The 24,184-nt window shown below is 39.3% G+C and overlaps 2 protein-coding genes across 6 annotated transcripts in view; both read right to left on the reverse strand.

Annotated features, from left to right (window-relative positions):
• The window catches only part of LOC129725367 (protein kinase C-binding protein NELL2-like), a 222,489-nt gene that overhangs the window by 23,289 nt on the left and 175,016 nt on the right, over window positions 1-24,184 (reverse strand). For 4 of the 5 annotated variants that reach the window (XM_055681131.1, XM_055681130.1, XM_055681127.1 and 1 more), the window contains exons 3-8: window positions 12,571-12,721; window positions 11,841-12,132; window positions 3,512-3,667; window positions 3,220-3,442; window positions 2,085-2,261; window positions 946-1,065 (exon numbers count right to left, since the gene is read on the reverse strand). In XM_055681131.1, the coding sequence (XP_055537106.1) occupies window positions 946-1,065; window positions 2,085-2,261; window positions 3,220-3,442; window positions 3,512-3,667; window positions 11,841-12,132; window positions 12,571-12,721 (1,119 nt within the window). The remainder of the gene's footprint in view (window positions 1-945; window positions 1,066-2,084; window positions 2,262-3,219; window positions 3,443-3,511; window positions 3,668-11,840; window positions 12,133-12,570; window positions 12,722-24,184) is intronic. The other variant, XM_055681128.1, reaches the window with a different exon arrangement.
• LOC129725369 (UDP-glycosyltransferase UGT5-like) lies at window positions 12,875-16,995 on the reverse strand. The gene is made up of 3 exons (XM_055681132.1): window positions 15,498-16,995; window positions 14,130-15,296; window positions 12,875-14,070 (listed from the first exon to the last, which is right to left on the reverse strand). The coding sequence occupies exons 1-3, from the start codon at window positions 15,614-15,616 to the stop codon at window positions 13,791-13,793; spliced, it is 1,566 nt and encodes a 521-aa protein (XP_055537107.1). The 5' UTR covers window positions 15,617-16,995; the 3' UTR covers window positions 12,875-13,790.

Here is a 24,184-nt window from a genome sequence, read left to right on the forward strand (position 1 = left end):
TAAAACAAACCTTCCTGGCCTTAAAAATATTGGTACATAATTAACAATACCATTTGTACCTAAATCCGTCTGAAACTTATTCGTGATTAAAATAATAATAATAATAGCACAAAATGACATCTTCTGCCCATAAAAATAGCTGTGAAAATTTTCAATCAGATCAAAAATTGTAGATTGGAATAAGACATTATTGTTGTGAACATATTTTCTTGTTAAAAATAAACCTATTCAACATGAAAAGTTATCATTATCATTTGCAAAACACAAATGAGCGTCGGTATTATGTTAAAAAAAACTTGTAATAAACCGCCAAGAGTCAACAATTAATAAGAACAATCAAAATATGGTTTTCCAACTAGTATTTCTAGTTCCTAATTCTAATTCATTTTTGATCTGATAATTATTCATATTCATATCACTCCATTCGCGAAAACAGAAAGCAAATGAATTTCACATCCCAATTTTTTTTTGATTTTTTAATCTGTTCATTAGTAGCACTCTGTAAGTAATTATTGGAAATCTTAGTACTCGGTTAAGCAAAATTAAAAAAAAAAACACACGCACCGGGATTAAGATGGAACAAAATATGATTACCGCTTGTTCTAGTGGAAAATCACACAACTGTTATTAGATGAGTGAACTCTAAAAATAGTTAAACGAAATGAATTTTGTGAATGAATGAGGTTGAGTTGAACGTTTAATAGTCTTTGGACTGGTTGAAAAATAGTATTAATCGGTTATCTGTTATCGTGTATTCGTGTCCTGGTCACCCCCGGTATAAGTTCAGCGGGATTAGATAATGAATGCGTTTTAATTGGTTACAGCCTTCGGTTAGACCCGATGAAATTGTTTATATGATTTTTTATTATGTTTTCAAAAAGGAACCTAGTTTAATTTAATTTCACACTGTGTATGGGATTTGTTAGGATATGAGTAAGCACTTACCAGAGCAATCATACCCATCTCCGTGGAAGCCCGAGCGACAGGTACACGTGTACTTGGTGTTAAGATTAAGACACGTAGCGTTAGTATGACATGCGTGACCCTTTGAGCAATAATCCATCCCTGTAGTGGTTGCAATTTTGAAATGATTTGTTCGGACCGAAAGTGTGGATTCCGCATATTGTTCGGGAGGTCAACGATGGATTTAGTATACGAGTAGATAATAAATATAGCAGTGTCATATTCGGCGTAGTTTTTTTTAGTTAGGAAGCCCAGTTTAGAGATTACACACACAGCCAATGGTGGATTCACGATGATGGATGGAACGGAAATTTTTTTCGGTTACAGCGTGGCAGACAGTAGAAATGGCACGCCATTTTGCGTTTTGCGTATGGGTTAGAGGTTATGGAAAGAAAAGCAGAAATGAAAAGTAAATGTTTAGTTATAAACAAAATCCGCAAATTGGTGCGATAGTGAGGCAGAGCAGCTTGTTAGCAATCAGCAATAGGCCATTAAAATGAATCAAAAGCTAATCGAACTGTGGGTTGTTGTTTCCTAGTGATTTGTTTTTCATTTCCAGACAGTTTTCATTCTCAAACGAATAGTAGAGGTGAAAGAAAAATAGGTAATGTTAAAACACATTATACCAAGTACAGTGAAACCTGCTCTGCAGTATCAGTTGAATGTATCTTTTTGCAGAGTTCAGTGGTTCAAAAAAAGTCCTTTACAGACGAAACCATTGCCCGGCAGGATCTATCGATCATCGCGATCGCCGACCAATTTGGTATCTAAGGGTGCCTGTCGGAGCAGATCCCGTTCAATCTCATCGACTTCGACCACTTGCTCAAACTCGAGCCCGTGCTCTCGTTCATCGGTACTATCTAGTATCGCAAACGTTTCATGACTATTGCTGTTGCTGCTATCGCCGACGACGGCAATCACGGAACCCCGTGCGTCGGATTCAAGGACAAACAATTGCTTATGCTTTTCCGACCCTTTCTCCAGTTGCTCGTCATCTTGCTGCCGTGCCAGTGTCGACCCAGACGGTGTTGTCATTGCCAAACTGTCCGTGTCGACTCTGACGTTCTGAATTTCGTGCGGCGGTCGCATCGCGATCAACGGCGGTTGGACACCAACTATACCTTGACAGAATTTACAGCACTCGTCCGTCACCGACATCTGCTGCTCCGGGGGGCACTTGAGCTCCGGACATTGCAGCATATCACACATCATATTGCCATCTATGCACGAGCAGTTTCGGCAGCCTAGGATCTGCTTCTCGCCGTGTTCGAAGTCTTTCTTATTAATATAACAATTTTCTGTAACGATAAGTAAAGTTTAGAATTCTGCGGTCATAAAACAAACAATACAGTGCCGTCTCTGCGTGTTGCCCTTCTAACATTACGTCGCGTTGCCCAAAAGCTATCAAGCTCAATGTCAAAACCATTTGCTCGCTTTTAATCGCCGCTTAGTCTGTCGATTGCTAATGTCTTACTTCTGCTGCGAATGGTTTTCCCTCCGACTGCATTAATAGCCATCAACAGTGGGAACACAGAAACTGCATATCGCGTTTTTATCGTACTATTTGATTCACTCGATGAAATACTAAAATGCATTGCTTGGAATAGTCGTCGGTGGCCAGTAACGAGCACATGACAATCAATTGACAGGTATGAGTTGTTGTAGTTAGCTTAGGACTGGTCTAATTTAACAACTTTCTCTGCCAAAGTAATCGACATAAATTATTTTTTTCAATAAGAACTTTAAAAGTCAAAAGCGATGTAAATGTGGGTTAGAAATTGGATGCGTCGACAGGTGAATTTTTGCATTCAAATTGTTCCGACCAGTCCACACAGACCAACAATCTGTGTGGTCGAGCAGAGCTGGGCAGGCACGAAAGAACGTAAATTTTTCTTTGCCTGCCGGCCCGAAGGCAGTGTCACTTAGTGGTTTATTAGGAGATATAAAATAACAATCTAGAAGCAATAAACATTCGCTCGTATACGGTAGAACTTACACACACGGTTCGCTGCAACACAATGAATCGATAATTAATTGATGCGTCGTAAAATAAAGGATTAGCGCTTAGCCAGCTGAAAACGATCGATACATTACCCGATTGATTGAGTGGCTAGTCGTTTCAGCTGTGATTAGAAGATTTTTATATGAGCGGGCAGGTATGGCTTTGACATTGACTTGTTCCGATACACAGTAGGACTCACGCAGACACGCGGCATATTGTCAGGTGAAAGAGAAAAAAAACCAGCTAGCACTTACTTAAACACTTAGGACAACATTCACCCTCATCTAATACTGGATGTTTACACGTAACCTCTGGACATGGTCTTGGACCACACGTGACAACGCCACGCTCGCATTTACACTGATTACAACCTATATCCCATATATCACCATCGTGTTTACTTGTACCATTAATTAGGCATGATTTTTTACAATCACATTCCTCTATATACGAGACACGATTCTCTGCAGCCACTAGCTAATGAAGAAGAATATCGGTTAGTACATGGCGACCGTGTGGCGCATAACGCGTACTCCGGATACTCACCCTTTTTGTTAACAGCGACAAGGTTTGTTTTAATTCTACTAAAGCGTTCTCTAACTCTAAAAACTGCCCACAGGTGGGACATTGTGCATCCATTAGTTCACATTGTGATAAATAACCGTAGGGGCCGGTGATAATACGTAAATCTTTTAAATCACCCTGCGATGGGATGGCGTGTGACGTTGGTGGTAGAATTCGGTGGGCAAGAAAGAAAGTGATCCAGTATGGGGGAGAACGGAAACAATTAGTTCTAGGTTAGTATTGACTGATGCTAGTAATTGAAACGGGGCTCAATCTCTCGGATAGGTTTGTCGGATGTTCCTTTTGATTTGGGTGTATGAAATCTCAATATAATGGAGTCAGTTTGTTTGTTTTCTTAATAATTGAAAATATGTAAGTGCTCTTAAAAGTCTTTCCAAAGTTGAGATCTTATGATGGTTTGATGATAAGTTTTTGCTAGACTCTTTGGATATCCAAGGGATTCACATTCACATAACAGTTTCAGTTACTGATTGTAAGAGTTTTCGAAAATTTTAATTGCCTCACCACGGTGCTCCAAACAAGGTTATTTTATAAAAAATCCATGGGATTGTGGGCCAAACCACGATCACAAGATTGACATAGAGAGGTTTGCAGTTTTGCGACGAAATGAGAAGAGGTGAGGGTCAAGCCAAACTACGTAGCAAATAAGAAACTGTTCCCTCTTGCTGAAAATGTAATGGATTTATTCTAGTTGTTTTTTGTATAACTGTTTTGTATTTTTTGTGTCAATTTTTTATACTTTGTGTTCTTCTTGTTCAAGAAATGTTTTTGAAAATAAAATTCTCAATAAAAAATCTCATGGGGGTTGGGGGGGGGGGGTGCTATTTATAAGCAGTCTGTAACTTTGTGATGGGGAGTGGTCAACAAAACTTAGAAAAAAGCTACGTCAATTAAGCATACTCCCTAATTAGGTGATATTGGATCATTTCCGGAAACTGAGGGTCGCCTTCTTGGATTTCGAAATAGTGCCTAGATTTAATTTCCGGTCTCTTGATACCAGGCCCGGATTTGAGGGGGGGGGGGCAAAGGGGGCAAATGCCCCGGGCCTCTCGATTCAAGGGGCCCTCCTAGTCCTGGGCCGACCTTTTTTTTTTTTTTGCTCGTCACCTTCCAGAACGTTACCTCTAAATGTTTTAAGAAAAGAGGGCCTCACAAACAAATTTGCCCCGGGCCCCCCACCGTCTAAATCCGGCCCTGCTTGATACCATCTTGATTGGGGTGTCTTTTTCCCGACGGTTTTGAGCTTTCCGGGATTCGGGAGAAAAAAATTTGATTTCCCGGGAAGTAAAAATATAATAAAAGGCGGCAATTTTTTAAATTATTTTTTCACATAGAAGACGAGATTAGTTTTCGAAAACAAACTGATAACTATTCTCAATGTCTAAAAGCGGGAGCGATGACGGATAGTAACCCACGAACAGGAGCATAAGGGTGCTAATAAACATCTACATACTATCCGAATTTCGTTTTCGTTCTCAGAAAAAGTTTTCATGCAAAATTTAAAAAATGCGAAAATCGATCATTTTCTATGCCAAACATCTCAGCATCTCTCGGCCAAAAAAGTGAAACTCTGATTGCTTTGAGACCACACTTCCCGAAATCCGATAAAGTTTAATGTAAAAATTTTTCTATACATATCTATATACGAAGACTGTCAGAAATGATTCATACTGTTCAAGGTCGGATATTTATTGCTCAGAAGCGTACAAAATACCGAAAGGGTTCAAAATTTGATTTGCCAATAATTTTCATTTCCCGAGATTTCCCCCGTATTTCCCGAGAAATTCCATCTCTGAACGACCCGGGGAGGACGCTCTAATCTTGTTTCCAGAATGCTTATTTCTTGTTGGTTTTCAGAAATCAGAAGTTGTCATTTTGAATTTCAAAATGCGTTTGGAGTCGATTTTTGGCCTCTGTGCATCGCCCCGATTATGAAAATGATCGTTTTGGGTGATATTTGGTAATTTCTGGCAATCAAAAGTCGCCATCTTGGATTTCAAAACGGTGTCTGAAGTTGATTTTCACAAGCATTTTCTCAAATCTAAAAATATCCATATTGGGTCGTGTTTGGCAATTTTTGGCAGTTTTTCAGATACCGGAAGTCACCATTTTGGAATACAAAATGACATCTGGCGTTGATGTCCGACCTTTAAGAAGAAGCTTACCAAAAGAAGTTCTACGTCAAAAAAAAGTGCCACCAATCTTTGGAGCTTCAGTGAAACGCCCAGAGGTATTTGAACAGACTGGACATCGTACTAGTTTTTAGTAGAACAAAAAGATTATCAGGACCTCACCTAGGAAATAACTTATTGAGGTCAATAAGCTTGATATTCAACTATATCTTTTTATATATAAGTCAATATGTGCATGTTCCACCAAAAAGCAAAGCCTTGGTGCTACATTCCGTATCGGAATTCGACGTTCTGTTTTACTATACACAGACTTCGCAGCCGATTGTTAAGTGCACAGGACAATTGCGGGGCTGGCGCTACGATCCTTCTGACACTAACAGTCTCTCCCGAGCCGGGACTAAAACATACGATGACTGGCTTGTTAGGCCAGCATCGTACCTCGAGACCAGCTGCGAGATATTGTATGTATGTTTCACCATAGTATTTGAATATCTGAACCGATTTCCACCAAAATTGGTAAGAAGGTGATCATAAATTATGCACAAAGAGCTAGGGACGACTCTTGAATACAGAAGAGTTATTGAATGACTAGAGATAGATTTTGCCCGCGCATCATGTGAACTATCGAAATGAAATCGATGATTATGGGTGTTTTCGGGTCGTCAATCATGTCTGAAGGCTGAGAGATAAAGTCCAGAGACCGAAACATTATGTTAAACGTCACTTTTTGATCCAAAACGGGGTCTTGCAGTTTTCGGAAAGCTTTTCGAAAATTGTGGAAAATGTATAAAAACCATGGAATTTTTAGAATCAGGATGATGCTTAGCAACCGATTAAATAACATGCACTAATTACAGGTATTCTCGAAATTAAGATGTCGCTCAGAGATGCATCTCAAGATGGTGATTCCCGGTTTGTGAAGAACTGTGTAAAACTGGAAAAAAACGTAAAAAATCCTCTGCGTTGGTGTTTTCTGACCCAAGATCACGCCAGAAACCGGCAATTACTGTCCAACGACAATTTGAAATTTACAAGGTGTCACCATGAAAGTGATACACACGTTTGATTGCCTCCCGATGCAAACTCTGTCCTACCCTGTTAATCAGCTGTGCTTGTATTGATTCTAACTCATGTTTTTAAATAGTTCACTTGTAAGGGTCAAGGGCAGTGTTTCACTTTTTTCAGAGAGAAATAGCAATGGACTCTAGAAGAGAACAAATCAAGATGTGGTATCTGGCTGGAAAGAGCAACATACAGATCAAAATAAAGCAGCATTTGAGCATATTATTTGTGTACAGGACCCAAACAGAAGCCGAGTAAAAAGCGAAGTGTGCGGACTGCTGATAATTAAAGCAGTAACGAACGTTTTCCCTCAAAATCCAGCCCGGTCGATAAGAAAAATACTTCGTGCAATGAACATGAGTCATAACACTATGCAAAAAGTTATAATAAAGGACACTGGATACGGAGCTTTCAAGAAACAGAAGATTCACGGATTATCCCGCAAAATATTGCCGACAGGGTTGCATGATCTCGATTGCTACTGAAGACGGCCTGCTGCCCACAACCTATTTTTTAGATGTAAAAAATTACACAGTGCAACAATTTTTTTGCCTTGGCTCCTATGTATGATTTTTTGATGAAGTTGATGCGAAAATAAATTTCCCTGAGTTTGAACATATTTCAACTTAAGGGGCAACAATGGCGCCATTTTGAATTTTTGAGAAACTGGAAATTTTTGAGGTTTTTTCGACGCCATTTTGTTTTAAGACCAAATATCAAAATTCTAAGAGTTTGTCCACATATTAGTATCCTTTTTCCCATCTTTTGAAAGAAAAAAAAACAGATCTTAAATCGGACAAAAACTGAACTCACAACGGTGATTCTACGAAACCGGGTTTGGCATAGTTTTAGTATATTTCACAAAGCAAAATAATATCGATTATTTCAGAGTATTAATGGTAATTCGCTAATATCTTAAAGTGATAGTCAAATTATATCTTATTTTGAGTAAAAAAGTCTCAGAAATTGAATGGTAGGTGTCTGATCAACGTAAAATGTCAGGAAAATGTCGATTTCGCCCCAATTCCCCTACAATACTTAAATAGGTTTATCTGCTGACATTTTACGTAGATCAGACACCCACCATTCGATTTCTGAGACTTTTTTACTCAAAATAAGATATACTTTGACTATCACTTTAAGATATTAGTGAATTACCATTAATGCTCAGAAATAATCGATATTATTTTGCTTTGTGAAATATACTAAAACTATGCCAAACCCGGTTTCGTAGAGTCACCGTTTTGAGCTCAGTTTTTGTCCGATTTCAGATCTGTTTTTTTTTTCAAAAGATGGGTAAAAAGATGCTAATATGTGGACAAACTCTTAGAATTTTGATATTTGGCTTCAAAACAAAATGGCGTCGAAAAAACCACAAAAATTACAGGTTTCTCAAAAATTCAAAATGGCGCCATTGTTGCCCCTTAAGTTGAAATATGTTCAAACTCGGGGAAATTTAGTTTTGCATAAAAATACACCAAAAAATTATGTGTAGAAGCCATGGCAGAAAAAAAAGTCAATTTTTGTAGCACTGTGTTATTTAGTTTGGAGGCTGTTTTGAACAAGCACAATCATAATGTGTATGGAGTTTTTTTTTCACACAACATTTATTTGACACGGCACGTTGTGTATGGAGTTGGAGCATTTCTTCAAGATATTTTAAACAATTAAAGCCAAAGTTTTGGAGAGCTACATCCAACAGAGACAGGTTGTCACTGCTATTTATCGACAGAGGCGTGGAAATCAACAAAGAGCCATGTCAACAACACGTTATCAAAGCTGCCTCATACCAAAGAACCATTCGGAAAAGAAAGTTTCTAGGATTCAGCACCAGCGTATAAGGCATTGGTTGCTCAGAAGTGGTGCAAGGAAAATTTGCTGTGTTCTATCAGTGCCTCTGAATGACCCACATCCTCTCCTCATTAGAGTTAATTGGACTTCAGCATTTGACTGTAGACACATTGAAATACCCTTAAGTGAAGATCTGGGATGAAATACCGATCGAAGTCGTGCGTGCGGCTTGTGTTAATTTTGAAAAGCGTTTGCAGGCCGTAGTCAAATGCAAAGACGAAAGATTTGAACTGAACTTGCTCTGCCAAGCTATTCTACAATGTTAATAATTCTACCATGTTGATAAAAAAAGAATCAGAATATATATTCATCTTTTCTACTTTTATGGCATAAATAAAGTGTATCTTTTTACGGGGACACCCTGTAGATGGGTGACCTCCAGTTTGAGGTAATCCGAGAAAATCTATCATGTAGGTATCCTTAACTGACGAGTTGTCCCCGGAATGGCTCCACGGGAGTCTGCTCCAGAATGGCATTTTAAGAGATAACTCATCAGACGGACTCAAAATAAATGAAAATCAACTCCTGGAATGATGTTGTTCGGTTTCATTGATACGTGTTTAATAAATAACTAAACTCCCATTAAAAAAAATGGCCCTTGAATATATGTCTGAAACTATAGTGTATTTCCGGAAATTATTGGCTTTTTGGTAGGCTCGTACTATACAAGCACAAACATAACCTTACAATATAGCGGATGAAAATTTATCGATTTTTACAAAAATAACATTCTTTGCTCAAATAAAATTCTCGGAAAAATATGAGATAAAAATAATTGTTTGATTAAGTTATTTACCTTCTTAAATTATTGAACAGCAAAAATAACTTCCCCACGGCTAATAAAGCTTAATCGATTTCTGACAAGGACGAGCGATTTTTAAGAACAGCTAATGTAAAAAGATGCAAAATACATTGATTTATTAACATGAAGAAGATAATGTACAAGCCTCATAATTTTGTGAGTATTTTTGCCAATAAAACATAATAGAACTTAAGCGTCCAAAGAAGCCCTGCATATCAGAACAAGCCGCGCACAACTATATAATGAGAGTTTTTATTCCATTTTGGAGCATTATTAGAATAGGTCCGCATGTGACCTATGGTGACCTAGACACTTAATATGACCACCGAAATAATTCTAATCATTGCTTTGATCATGGCCTTTATATTACCGGAAAATGTTCCGGCCATATATCCGGAACCAGTTGACCGATTCCGGCCATCCTCCTCGGCAACATTAGGAACCATTATACCATGAAAAGGGGTGAAAGTGATAAATTTTTATAATGTTTTCCAATCAACTTGCCTCATGTAGACTTTTCCACAACAGTACATATTTAAAACAAGTACTGATATGTGCTCAAGGAAACCATTATAGCTGTTGGTGGAACTTCCATCGTACGATATTTTAGGTTGTAATCTATTCATTTTGACGAAAATATGCAAAATTGCACCGGGCATTCAAGGGTTGACTTTGAAAGGTACCTGAATCATGTTAAAGTTGTATTTCAGGACATGTACACATTACTTAGTATTCAGTATCTTTTAATCAGTATTTCTTATCACGAATTTTCTTGTGATCAACTTCACCCCACTGATCAATTTCACTCTATTCCATGGTACCTTTCTATTGGTGGTTGATGAATTTAAATTTACTAAAGGAAAAACGTGAGACTAGAAAATATAAATAAAAAAACCGTTCGTTTTTGGCACATGTGCCAAAATTGAACCGTGCCGAAGAAGAAACGTGCCAAAATCGAACGGGGTCTGTAGCTTCTCAACCTTTCATGTGAATTTTGGTGCCCCTAGGCAGCTCAGAAGTGCATCAAAAGGCCACAGAGTGACCACTCGCCGGGTACGTTGCTTCTAGTTTGCTCTTGGGAGAACTTCATTAAAGTCTCTGAAGCTTTTATGCACCTTCGAGCTGGCCAAGGGCACCAAAGTTCACAGGAATGGTTGAAAAGCTATAATCTTTCATTTATTTACAGTTTGAGCTCTAGGGCAAACCTGTGTTAACAAATAATAAATTAACAAAAGCGAAAAAAAATACCTAGAGCTCAAACTAAAAAAGAAGAATATAGCTGCCTTTGGCCAAGTCGAAAGTGCGTAAAATCTGAAAAAAACTTTATTAAAGAGACTTTAATGGAGTTCTCCCATAAGCAAACGTAGAAGCGACAAACCCAGCGAAAAATCACTCTGCGGTCTTTTGATGCACTTCTGACCTGGTAGGGGCATCAAAACTCAAAGGAACACACAGGAATTTGTCGACCAGTGTAATTCAATGAGAATAACACTAGTCACCATAGGTTTGGCCCTAGAGCTCAAATTGGAAAAAATGCAAGATGATAGATTTTAAACCGTTCCTGTGAATTTTGGTACCCTTAGCCGACTCGGTAGTCCGTCAAAGGCAGCAGAGTCAATTACTCTCCACGGGTTCGTCGTTCCGTTTGCCCACGGGGAGATTTCAGTGAAGTCTTCGAAGACATTGCGGCTTTATGATGCATTTTCGAGGAGGCTAGCGGCACCAAAATTCGCAACAATGGATGAAAAGTTATATTTGATTTTTTTTTCAGCTTGAGCTCTAGGGTAGCGGTTCTCAACCTGGAGAACACGTACTCCTAGGGGTGTGCGAAAGCCTTCAGGGGGTTCGTGAAAGAAAAATCTGTAATAGCCTACAAGGCCATTTTTTTTTCATAATAATTCATTTGTTGTACAATTCGAAATCTGAACTAGATTACCGCAACATGATCTATCACTACTCTCTCCCACTCTGCGAAAGCATTCCAAATCAGGGGGCACAGTTGATTCGTAAAATATCGCCAAGGGGTACTTGGTAAAAAAGGTTGAGAACCGCTGCTTTAATGCACAACCTGTGTTGAAATGTGTTACTTTTGTTAAGCAAACAAAAAAAAAAAACTTTTCGTATTTTGTTCACAATAAATTTTCAAATTCATTACGTAACTTTTGTTGAAAAAAATATTATTTCGGATAAAAGTCCAACTTTTCACCAGAAAATAAATGGGTCTTCTAGTGAATTATATGAGGTTCAATCAGTCTATATGCTTTGAAAAGAAATGGGCCCAAAAATCCTCCGCAAAGAACACCTGACAAACTTATCTTGCCGTATCGAGAAAGAGCCCTGCCTCGTATGTGTTTTCATGGTTTCTACTCTGCCCAACGCCGAAGGGCACTGCAAAGAAGTATTTGCCACGTACGGCGGCGGCGATGACGACGGCGATGCTCACCTTAAATAAATAATGACTATTTGAGTTTCTTTGTCCGACGAATAATTGCATATTGGAAGCACTAAAATTTCTATCTGGTAAAAAATGTGTCACTCTTTTATACAGTGGATGGCAGTCGATGTACAGCTGCACCTCGGTGCCGCTGACCGTTAGCGCCACCTTGTGCTCGGTGTCGTCCGCGAGTCGATACGGGAAGGACTCGGTGTGTATCTGCGACACGCCCGCTGCTGTTATGTGTGTGTAATGAAAACGTATTTCGTCACGTCTTCCACTTGATTGTAATTCTAAATACCTTAACATTAATATTAATTATTACATTTGTTTCGATTAGGATTAGAAAAGATAGATCATTGATTTCAATAGATTGATGGGGTGAAGGTGCGCGATGGGCAAGGAACGGCTGCAGTTGATAGTTGCCGGCATGATGAGCAATTCTTCTGGGACGTGTCATGGCCGGCAATTATCAGACTGGGGGAGAAACTAAATGAGATGATCGATAGATATGATGTGAGAACGTGGAATGAATGAACTGGGAGCTAATGACGCTAGCAAATAGAACCATTATCACAGTAACTTTTCATCGTTTCCCTTAGGACTCATTTAAGACAAATTTATTAGTACCTAGTGTAGCGTCATTTTCTGGGGCCAGCTCATCGGTGACACGATGGGTAGAGTGATGCGGAAAGTCGGAAATGGAGCCAAACGACAGTGAATTGAACGAGAAACCTACCTATTGTTTCCGTTTGAGAAGGAAACGATGGTCCCCGAGTTAGCTTGCTCCTGCTTCAGGACGACGGCAAACGTGAAATCGGGCGTCAGCTTCATCTTGTCGGCGGCCCGGTGAAAAACCATAGTCGGAAGGACAAGATTTCGATCGCCACCTGTCGGAAATGGAGGAAAGAAACAGAGCGAAATGGATTTAAAAGCAAAAGTTCGTTGCGATAAATTCTACGGGGTTGAAGGGTCAAAATTATCACTGCAGGAGCAACCGAAACGTTGATTGCGGTCGACATGCGATTGTTTTGAACTACTTTTACCGGTTGAATGAATTATTATCACTTGTGCATGCCGGACTCCATTAGGGAGCTCCAATTCCAACTGGTACAAATGTGCATTGGTTGTTGTAACCGAGCTATCACCTGAAATGCATTCAGTGAACGCATGTTATTCCGAGTCTGGTGAGAAAACATGGCTGACAATGTTCACGCGATAAAATTTATTGCACTTGGAGAAAATGAAAACTGTCACAACATCGGGTATTTTCACACTTTGTTCAGCCTGATTTGGTGATGCCTACCGGGGAGGCGGGCGGCAGCAGGAAGCGGCAATTTGTGTCGGTAAGCTTTAAATATTATTTTTTGCGTCATTCGTTCTGTTATTGAATAATGATTAATTTTGCATTCGCGCATGTACAGCGACCAAGAATGATTAGATTAATTAATTTGATTTGAGACTGAAATAGTTGGTTTCTAAATGAAATGCACTGCCGACAGCTGCGAGCGGCGTTTCGACTCAACCGACACCAGTTTCTGGATCTAGTTTTGCGTTACTCATTTCGCACAGCAGAGGAAAAAAAACAGAAAAAAGGAATAGAAAAAGCGTTATTAATAGCGGAATGGCAAATGGCCATGTATAGTATTAATAGTAGTTTTTGCTTAGCAATATTATATGTCGACGAAAGCGATCGGTAATTTGAATTTTATTGAGGTAATTTTTCTTATACCGACTGGTCGCGTTCGAGTGGTAGAACTGAGTGAAGGTTTGCAACTCGAAGAGCTTTTGTAAGCTACTTTCAATTGTGGAGATCTTGAGCGGTATTGCAAATTCATCGATTTATGACTTTCAGTGCCATAATTTTGAGAGTAAGTGATTAACTTTGACAGTATTGGTCACCATTTAAAAGAAACATGTTATTTTAATAATCAAAATGCGATAAACTTTTTATTGAATTTAGTCGGTCTTCATTTTACTGAAAGCTTCTCTTAATAACAATATTTTATACAACAGTAGCACAAGCAGCAAAACGACGGCTGAGCTCCCGAAGGCGAAAAATATCACAACATCAAAGGAATGTTTTTCGAAAAAGCCGTACTGATGCAGCGAACGGTTCCACAGCTCGCTACTATTGACGTTCCGAAGTACCCACTCGATGGACCAAGCTGCAAGCTCCAGCGGATGCTCCTTCTGATCTTGCAATAGCTTTGATAGTCTAGCGGCGTTGTTTTTGTAGCTGGAAAATGAAAAGAAAGAGTTTCGACTCGTGCAGCAGAATATTTACCGACATAAAACCTTTCATTGGTGAGTAAATCTTCGATACAATCTACCATTTGCTGAGCGGACAAAGCTCTGATTTCCAGACGTCGCGCAACTCCTTTCCTGACCATCTGGTTTACATTGTCGAACTGGTCGGCGTAGATAGGCAATCCTAGCATGGGAACACCGTGCCAGGCTGCTTCCTGCTCACTGAGCAATCCTCCGTGGGTGATGAAAAGTCGCAGCTTCGAATGAGCCAGGAGATCGTTTTGGGGAAACCAAGGAGCGGTAAGAACGTTTCCCGGTAATTTCATCGGGAGCCTATCTTCATGTTCAACTTTCCACAAAAAGAGTAGCGATGGCAAACGTTCCATGGCAGTAATAATGTTACATAGGATAGTGTTACTCAGATGATCGCTGCGAGCGTTTGTTCCAAGGGAGAAAAAAATTGCGCCATTGGATGAACCATTAATGGCGTTTAAAATGTGCGCTGGAAGATTTTTCGGGGGCATAATGTGTAAACCGCCTGCTTGAACCACGTTCGGAAGTTTAGGCTCAGCGCGTTCCAGGACAGGATTAGAATTCAGAATCACCAGAAGGGTTTGTCTCTCAAGCGAAGCAGTGGAATGAGTTAGGTTAAGTTGCGATTTGATAAGTTCATCCAGCTGTGGTTTATAAATAAATGCTTTTGAGGCAATTTCCCAAGCGAAGAGTAAAAAATTATAGCTTCTTTGGAAGAAGCTCATGGGAGAATCAACATCGTTAACTTGATTCGGAATAAATCCTGGGAACATTGGAGATCCCAAAGCTGACACGGTAGTGGATAACCCATTAAACGCAGATGCCATCACTAAAGGTGGGTTATCGAATCGAGTTAAAAGAACTAACAAGCATGGTCCCGCCAAATGGTCATGAACGACCAGATCGAACTGAAATTCTTTCGGATAACTGAAAAGTGTTTTGAAACCTTCACTCTTGATAGAGAGTTCACAAACGAAAAGTTCTAGTTCCGAAAATGACATCAGGGTTTCGAAGGAATTCATCTGACCGAATTCTATGTAGTCTTCCTCCTCCGCAGCGAGCGCTTCAGCAACTCCATCCAGTTTTATCAGATGCACATCTCTCACTAATCCGTGCTTGTATAAATTCACAACCGTCATATTGTGTCCGAGACGGGCTAGATGCTCGAAAAGTCGTTGACTCCTGAAAGTTTGTATTGTGGCATTAATTCATCATTAACTTCCACATTAGAATATTCAAGTTCATTGCAGCTTCGTGCGCCATTGTAAATCATACGAAATTTATGGTTAATGAGCATGAAACGACTCACGAGAACAGTCGTTGGCAACACATGCTCCTTAAATTCAAGCTAGAAGAAAGCCGAACTTGAACCACGTTACCCACCACAAAAAATGACTCGGCGATGCGACACCGCTGATGTAGAGAACATTCGCACTCCGGCAGCCCGCTAGCAGCTGACCGATAAAAACAACCACCACAGGGAGCATTAGCATGATCCACATAATGCACAGAAACAGTTTTCTTCAGAAACCGGCACGAGACTGCCGCAGACTGGCATGTTTTGTCAGCATTCCTGATTCGCCCGAATCAGCAGGCAAACAAATGTGTGTATACGTATATAAATAAATAAAAAAACAACGATACAAAAATAAATCTCAATTGACCGCCATCGTCGGCCACCGTGCGTTCCCATCGTTGCATACGGTGCGCCCGCTTCTACCTTTATGCGTTGCGCAGACCCGCCGCTGTGTAGTTCATTGATTTAAATTGTTATCTGCTTGCTGCTGCTGGGTGCTTAGACATTCGCTGTCAGTGTCAATGCTCAAGCGGCTCATCGCTGTCGGTGCGGTAGAACCTGCGTCGCGTCACGTTCATCAAAGTGTAGCAAATTTAATAAACACAATAAAACACAGTGGGAGGCAGTGGGATGGAATCTACCCAAATGGTTGGACTCAAACAGGTTGCGAAACTCTTTTATCAGTTTATTTGGGTTTTCTCAGTTGAAAAGTTACTTCATTCAAACTAATGCGAAAGTTGCTTTTATTGGCACTGGTACCTATAATAATAATACATCGTCATCCTGATCATCATCATCAACATCACCATCAACACCTCGGTCGCTCTGGTGGTGACTCGTTATTTCGAGAGTTGTGTTCTAAAGTGTTATATGATGCTTCTTTAATGCGGCGAAATTGGCCTTTACTGTCGGACATGTGATTTATAGCCCCAAACAAATCTCACTCCTCGTGTACGGGTGTCCCGGGTTCATCGTTGGCACTGTGTGAAAGTGGTATGATTTAATAATAAGAAACCGGGTAAATAATCACCCGAGTGTTAAGTCTCAGATGCAACGCCGGGACATCCCCGACGGCTCCGTGCTCTTGGGTAGTAAATACGATGCCACGAGTGAGTGGTGATTTATTACGAGCTGCGGGACTGTTTACCGTATGTTTACTGGGCGAAAAGTTTGATGAGTATATTAAAAATCTTGCACTTCTTTGACCAAATAAAACGTATGTTTTATCGCTTCTGTTGCGGCGAATGAATGATTCATGTGGAAGTTTTGTGACATTTTAATTGTCCCGTATGAGGAAATCATTGGCGAGAAAGAAGATCAATTATTTCTCTCCTTCATGATGATTTAATTAAACTGAAACCGCCAGTATTTGATGGCCTTGAACTTGGCAAAAACATGTTTATTAAATTCTAATTTTACTTCTAGGTTAAAGATGCAACAGCATGTTATATATCATCTCTTGTAGGGGGAATTTAGAAAGTGCATCCATCTTCTGTTGTGATGTAAGCCAACACTTCAAAAGCGACTGGTTTGAAAAATATTTGTTGTGTAGCTCAAGAGTTCATGAGAAAATAATGTTTTATTTTTTGTCATTTTTGACACTTTTGATTTTTTTTAAATTGATGGTGTGTGAATAATTTTTTCAACATTTTTGATGTATGTACAAAGAAAGCTTTAACTTCGTTAGTGAAGCAAAATATCATTATTTTCAACTTCTTGAACGGAACGATTCTTCATCCAATTGATGTAGACAAGAAGTAGTACACGCTTTGTTTTTAGTAACTTCTAGTTTTACATCAATTGGAAATATGCCATTTCGCTCGTACGAGTTGATTTTCAATGAACCATTTCGAGAATTCCCACCATGTCACCCGTCGAATCGCCTGCCCCAGTCTGTCATACACCCCGTAATAAATCTGTCTGTTTCAATTTCCTGAAAATGATGTCTCAATAGTCTCGGCCATTGCCAACACGCCCGCTGTACCCTCCCCGATAGATGTATGGTTTCGCGTAAATTCGCAACACGTAACCCCGCTTCACAGTGGAGCTCTTCGTGTTTTCAATTTTAATCCCTTCTTCACTCCCGATTCCCCCAGGCACACAAAAACTGGCACGTACGTCCACTAAGCAGGATATTACCACCAATTTGCTACAAGTGGCGCTACAACTGATTCCTTCTCCACCCGCTGTGCACCCGGAGTGCGACTAAACATCTCGAAGACCACCTTCGACCGAGAGGCGCGCGCTATTTCGATTCTCGGTACAATTTATCACTGTCACTAATCCACTAATTTGCATATTGCATGCCTACCAAGACCACCGCCAGCACCGGAGCAGTGCAATGCAATGCAATGCGTCGACGATGTTCACTGGTTTGTTGTTTGTGGCGGCGACGGTTGTAGGCAAAAACTGCAGTACTGCATATTTCACCGGTACCTACCTATCTGTGCACAATTATTGAACCGGACAGATCATACAGTAGTAGGATGCTACTTGCTGGCAGATCTTCGCTGCATTGCAGAAATTAACTGGACAATTTACATTTATACAAATTTACTCATTGGCGAAGAACGAAGTGTGCACGGACACAGAACAAAATAAATAATTGACATTGATTCATTTCAATGCTAAAGCTGTGCTTTTGCGAATTAAATTTAGCCTCAATCCGCTTGATTTGGATAGTTTTACGTAACTTTTCAAAAGATTATTTTTCAATTTACTTTGACAATACCAAATAGACTACAGTTCCCATTTAGAAGTTCCGGCAACTTTGTTGTAGGTTATATAGGACCGGTGATACGATTGTAAAAATTAATTTTGTGGTGAACTGAAATCTGTCCCGGGCACAGAAAATCCACCCCGCCTGTTTCTTATCGCTTTTCAGATTTTCCCCATTCTTTTCTCGGCAGCACACACATATAGCATATTCCAGTCCCTACCTGCAACGGTTGCTCAATGGAACCAGTGGCACGTGAAAAATGTAAATAGTATCATAGACCTTCTCCGCTTCCCCCGAGCACCAGCACCATTCATTCTCTATCCAGTATATACAAAATATACACATTGGTGAATCAAAAACATGCAACCTAATGTCGGTTCCCAGCGGAGGCAATGGCGGGGGGGAAACGAACGTATGCGAAAGATCCTTGGGTGCCGGTCTCTGCTCTGGACGGGCTCCGGATGATGAGCCTTCGCTGGCACGATATGGCAACCGGTGTGGAAACACCGCAAAAACCGGACGTCCACTAAACTGATTTTTGATTAAAAATCAATATAGACCACACGTTATGCATCGCCAGTTACGCTCGATCGGAGTAGCAGTTTTTGTGTGGGTGAAAACGTCAGTAACGTTTGTTGATGTTGTGGTTGTGAATCGCATAAACGGATGTGATTTTTTTGAAATTTTCTTCGATAAGCGATCTTTCGTTGACTTATTAATTTTCAAAAATATGCAAATAAGTATTCAGTGTTCTAAAAGCACGCTTACTTTGCTTCCAAAAGAATAAATAATCGTTTGTTTGGGGCCGTTCACATTTCACGTGGTCGGAAAATTCGTCATTTCAAACCCCCCTTTCGTTTCCCCCTCGTAGACAACCATGGACGAACAAAACTTGAAAGACATTTGAAAAATGAATAACGAAAATAAAATGAATAACGAAAATTGCTCCACTTTAATTTTATCGTGTATCAAAAAAAAAAAAAAACCTAAACCCTCCTAATTCAAAAGATGTGTGTGTATAGTATCATGCCTTATGTTTGATTTCGACATTTGCTCTTTAGTTGTGAAACTGGCGTCGAAGCAAGAGAAGCAATGTAACAAAATGTTGCTGGCGCATCACGAAATTCCAAACTACTCGCACGCCAAGTCGACAAATTCGTTGAATGTGGCCAAATCAACCGTCACCAACGTAATAAAAGTGTTTGGAGAACGTTTGTCGAACACCAAGAAAACAGGAACGGGGGGAAATCGAAATCCGAAGGCCGTAAAAATGACGAAAAAAGTGACCAGCATTTTTAAGCGGGATCTCAACCTTTCCATCCGAGAGCTGGGAGTGTCGTCTGCAATTGTGAATCGAACTAAAAGACAAGCCGGACTGTCGACTCCAAATCGTGACGATGATCAAAACGTGAAGATGCTGACGAAGTTTGATTGCGTGGTACAGTTTGCAATAAAATATATGGTGTGGTAGGGCATCTGTTCCTGTGGTTTGAAGAGCAACATCTTGCCATAACGGAGAAAAGACCATGGAGTGGTATGCCGTGGACAACATCCCGGTGGTGCCAAAGGACATGAACCCTCACAACACACCAAAGCTCCGCCCTATAGCAAAATACTGGACATCTCAAGAAGACACAAAAGATAGTTGTGAACGAGATACAGTTCAAGGCTAACTGGCGTTCTGCGACGAACAAAGTGACCAAGAAGGCTGTACAAAATTTGATGGAAGGAGTCAAGGAGAAGGTCCGGCAATTCGTATTCGCTAAAAAGGAAGCTTGAGCCAATTTGTTTCTTTTATTCTGTACAAATTGAATATTTGTCAAACAGAAACATAATTTGATTTTAAATAAAACAAATGATCGATTTACACATATTTTTGTTTGTCCAATTTTTGGCCATAACACCCCTTGATTTCACACAATAGACAATAGACTCCAAACAGAAAATAACCAAAGCTTGGTAAAAATTCCTGAATTACAATACACCAAATTAGCTAAAAATGCATGAAAACGCTCCGAGAAGCAAACTGACTGAATCCATTTGAAACAGACAGTCTCGAGGTACGATGCTGGCCTAACAAACCTGTCGTCGTAGGTTCGAGTCTCGGTTCGGGAGGGCAGTTAGTGTCAATAGGATCGTAGCGCTAGCCCCGCAATTATCCTGTACACAAAACAGGTGGCTGCGAAGTCTGTGTATAATAAACGGAAGGTCGTGTTCCGAATCGGAATGTAGCACCAAGGCTTTGCTTTATAAAAAAAAATATTACTTAAATTTCAGTTCAACAAGTTCTCAAGGAAAACAGGAAAATCGAGAAAATGTGGATAAGGGAAAGGCTGAAAGCTACTAAAATGTAGAAAGAAAGCATACAAAAGTGTATGCTGGAAATCATCCCGAAAATCGGGAAGTAGTCGAAAAGAAAATAATCTTGAGTATAACTTGAAGTGACTAAGGTTTTTCAAACAAACAAAAGAAGTTATAAATTTATTCCAAAAAAAAAAAAAATTAAATTACTTTCAAAAGACAATGAAACCGCGTACGTAAATGACCTTAAATTTGGTTCAAATTAATAAAGTAGGTAATTCTAATGAGAGGAAAAGGCGGAAAAGAAAATGATTCAGCCTGAAATGAGTCAGCCTGATGGTTAGAGGACGCTTCTAGAAGAAAGGAAAGCCCAAGAAGAAATTGATTCCAAATTTAACAAAAAGTGGTTTCATACATGGGTGAGACTAATGACAAAACTGAATCCAAACTTAACTCACAAATGATAAGAAGTATGGAAAAATACAACAAATCATGGGAGAAATTGGTAGTCAACACATGACGAATGCTTTAAATTTCGATGGCTAAATAACTTTTCCATTTTTAACTAAAGCGAGTTTAAATGTTCGAAAATATGTATTACCGTATGGCTTATAATTTTGTAGAATATATAAAATATGTAGAAAATCCTGGAAAAATGAAGTTATTTATGTTTTTGAATGTAAGAGGTAAGAATTTGGTATCTACGACAAAAGTGCCATAGAAGTATTTTTTTTTCAATTTTGGACTTGCTCACTGCGACCAAAATCGTTGATTTATTTTGAGATAGGCCCGGATGTCTGCTGTATCCCGCACTTCTGTTGTTAGTAATATCGCTATTGAGAAGTGGCATGCTTATTATTTATCCGTGCTTGTGTGTAATATGATTTTACACGCTTACTGCTCTACTATACCGAGTCTCATCCCTCCTGCCAAATATCGCCAATTATAATTCCCTGAAGAAGTTTCGTTGGGCGTCCTTCTAGCCATTTTTGTTATAAGAAGAAACTCATTTTTGTTGAAAGGAAGTCATCCCAAGGGTTTAAAGAAAACCAGCGTGAAGGAAAAGAACAATGCGGAGGAGCCTGAACCTAAATCAAGAGGCCAAGATCATCCACTTGACAAAGTATATCATCAAGATCAAAATTAATTATTCAGCATAATAAACTACTGGGACGGTGGTACTGTTCCAGGATCTATAATTGTATTACAATGCACTGCCACCCATTCTATTGCCCACTCCTATCAACTACACACACTGCTATGCAGGTGTTAGTTTAATTGAATAAAACACCATGCTGGAGACAGGCAGATTGCTGGTCAAAATCCCGTCTCGATGCGGTCTATTTTTCCAAGTCCGTATCATATTTTTCTGTTTGCTTATTTTTCCCTTTTAACAAACTTGAATATTGACGGGCAAAAAGTTGTTATAAAAATAAAAGTTAATTATAAAAAAATATGGGAGACGTCCATAAGAGGGTAAGTCTTATGGAGAAAGGAATTTGTTATGAATGTTTACGAAGGGAAGGAAAGGGATTCGAGAAAATCCCTAGGAAAATTCAAAAAATTATAAAAAAAGTTCAAGGCTGAAACGAATCTTGAATCAGTACAATTCTAAGAGTTAAACCCAGGGCCAGGCTTTCCAAAAGTAAAGCTTTTTTTTACTGTCTTCTAAGAATACTTTTTCTGTTGCTGTGTGCTTGCGGTAGCTACCCGGGCAGCAGTCGGGTATGCAACATTGAAGCAACAGAGCATCACAAAAGAAAACGAAAAATACATTTCGGGAGTCGATTTGGCATTATTTAGAGGATGTCTTCGGAATTTCGCTATTAGTAGGAGAAAGAGGAAGCTAATAAAAACTATTTATACAGATATTCGTATAAGTACTATACAAACAGCGCGATTCGGTTACGTTTCCCCGCGTTAACGCGTTTCCCCCCTTTTTTGTGTTCGCCCATGACGAATGTCGCGTGACGTTAGTAATAAAAGGCTGTAGAATAGTGTAAAAAGAATAGGATGTGTGTATCGCAAACCGTTATAAATATACAACCATACATACTATCGTTGACATGGGAATAAGGTGAACGGCAAAGAAACAATTAAGAGGCTGTAGGGGGTTGACCAGAAACTACGTTTCATAATGTATGACTGGATCAGATCGATATCCGGAGTAACCAGTTATGAGAACGTGGCTTATAGACAGTCTCTATAGATATAGTGGTGTCTCCAGGTAGCTTAGAAAGGGAAAACGTTAGAACATAAAGCCTAAAAAGACTTTTTGTTTCAATTATTATGTGTCATTGACCACTGTATGGAGATCTTAAAACCACTGGAATCGTACCCACAACCAGGGTAGGGAAATGTACTGGTACACTACAGTACTGCATATTGTTCCTCGTATAAATGCACACAAAAAATCAGGTTTCATCGCAGTAGAGTTGTCTAAAGTGCTAAACTTAATTGCAGTGCAAAATTGTAGGATTTCTAATTTATGTGATCCACGTTGATGTTCATATTCCTTAAAAACTTCTATAACAGTTGTAAGAGGATTGCATAATGAATTTCATACAATTTACTATCTCGTGACAGTTAAAATCGTTTATTATGAAACACGAAATCGTTGAATAGTATAGAATGATACCATTTCTATGTCAAATTTAATTTAAATTAAAATGTTCCTTCCAGCAACTCTGGTTTTTTAAAATCTAGTTCCTAGAAAATTTGAAGAATTGGGTATAAATCATGAACGCAATTTTGACTAAAAGTAAAATCACCCAAAAAAATGGCACATACAGTCGGGTTTCACATAAACATGGGCAACGCCTTGAAAGATTGGAAAAATGGAATAAAATGTTGTATATCTTTAACTGCGCGAACCATTTTGGTACGCATCGTAAAATGACTCTGAGGATAGGGAATAAGAGCAGTTATCGGAACGTTGGGGGTTCGAGGCTGAACACAGCCTTGTAAAATATAATAAAGAAAAGTGCCGCATCCAACCTCAATAATTATTACATACCAAAGAATGTAATGGTACGCGTACTTCTCATTAAAATAAATATAAATGAAATCGTTGCTACTCAATTTTATGTTTTTTTTTATTTTTTGGAAAATTTAGGTTGTATGTAATACAAAATTTATTCGCAGTACAGGTTACACACTGCTGTGTTTAAGTTCGTAGAGCATCGTGGTAGAATCATAATACGGGTGAAACGGAATTATATGTATGCTTGAATTATAGCAACAGAAAATCGAATAGAAAAATTCTGGGCGAACATTAAGGGCAAGCTTCGGAAAACAGGGAAGGTCAGAATATCAGAATTTAGAGAGAATTTCCTCTCTCAGTGAGGCAAAGATCGCCACCATTCATTTCGTTTTAAAGAAGTTCTTATTAACGTTGAACACCCCCTTCAAAAATCCCGCGTGGACAGGTTCAGCAATTGCGAAGTCTTCGATAAAGTCGACCGCGTTGTATGAGAAAATACAGTTGACCGTGTGTAACATTCTCTAACAATTCCGTGATTGTTATACTATCGAACGACAGGAACATACCGAGACACTTAGTGGAACCTTGGATCGGAAATTACGTTCATGGATGTTGAAAACGATTACAACAAATCCAGGGCTGTCGAACTATAATATTTCCAAGAAATTCAATACCAACTACAGCACTGTTAGTAGAATATGTCTGTGATCAGGATTTTGAACTTTTCTGGTAGGTAAACAACCATACAGAACACTGAAGCAGAACTTGAT

The sequence above is a fragment of the Wyeomyia smithii genome, chromosome 2, assembly GCF_029784165.1.
Source record: "Wyeomyia smithii strain HCP4-BCI-WySm-NY-G18 chromosome 2, ASM2978416v1, whole genome shotgun sequence".
Classification (NCBI taxonomy): domain Eukaryota; kingdom Metazoa; phylum Arthropoda; class Insecta; order Diptera; family Culicidae; genus Wyeomyia; species Wyeomyia smithii.

Bases quoted from the DNA above. Each gene is read 5' to 3' on its own strand.
- LOC129725369 (XM_055681132.1), bottom strand. From the start codon at position 15,616: ATGTGGATCATGCTAATGCTCCCTGTGGTGGTTGTTTTTATCGGTCAG. The intron at 15,297-15,497 runs GTGGGTAACGTG...ACAAACTTTCAG, and splicing joins TCGCCGAGTCATTTTTTGTG to GAGTCAACGACTTTTCGAGC. The intron at 14,071-14,129 runs GTTTTATGTCGG...TTCATTTTCCAG, and splicing joins GATTTACTCACCAATGAAAG to CTACAAAAACAACGCCGCTA.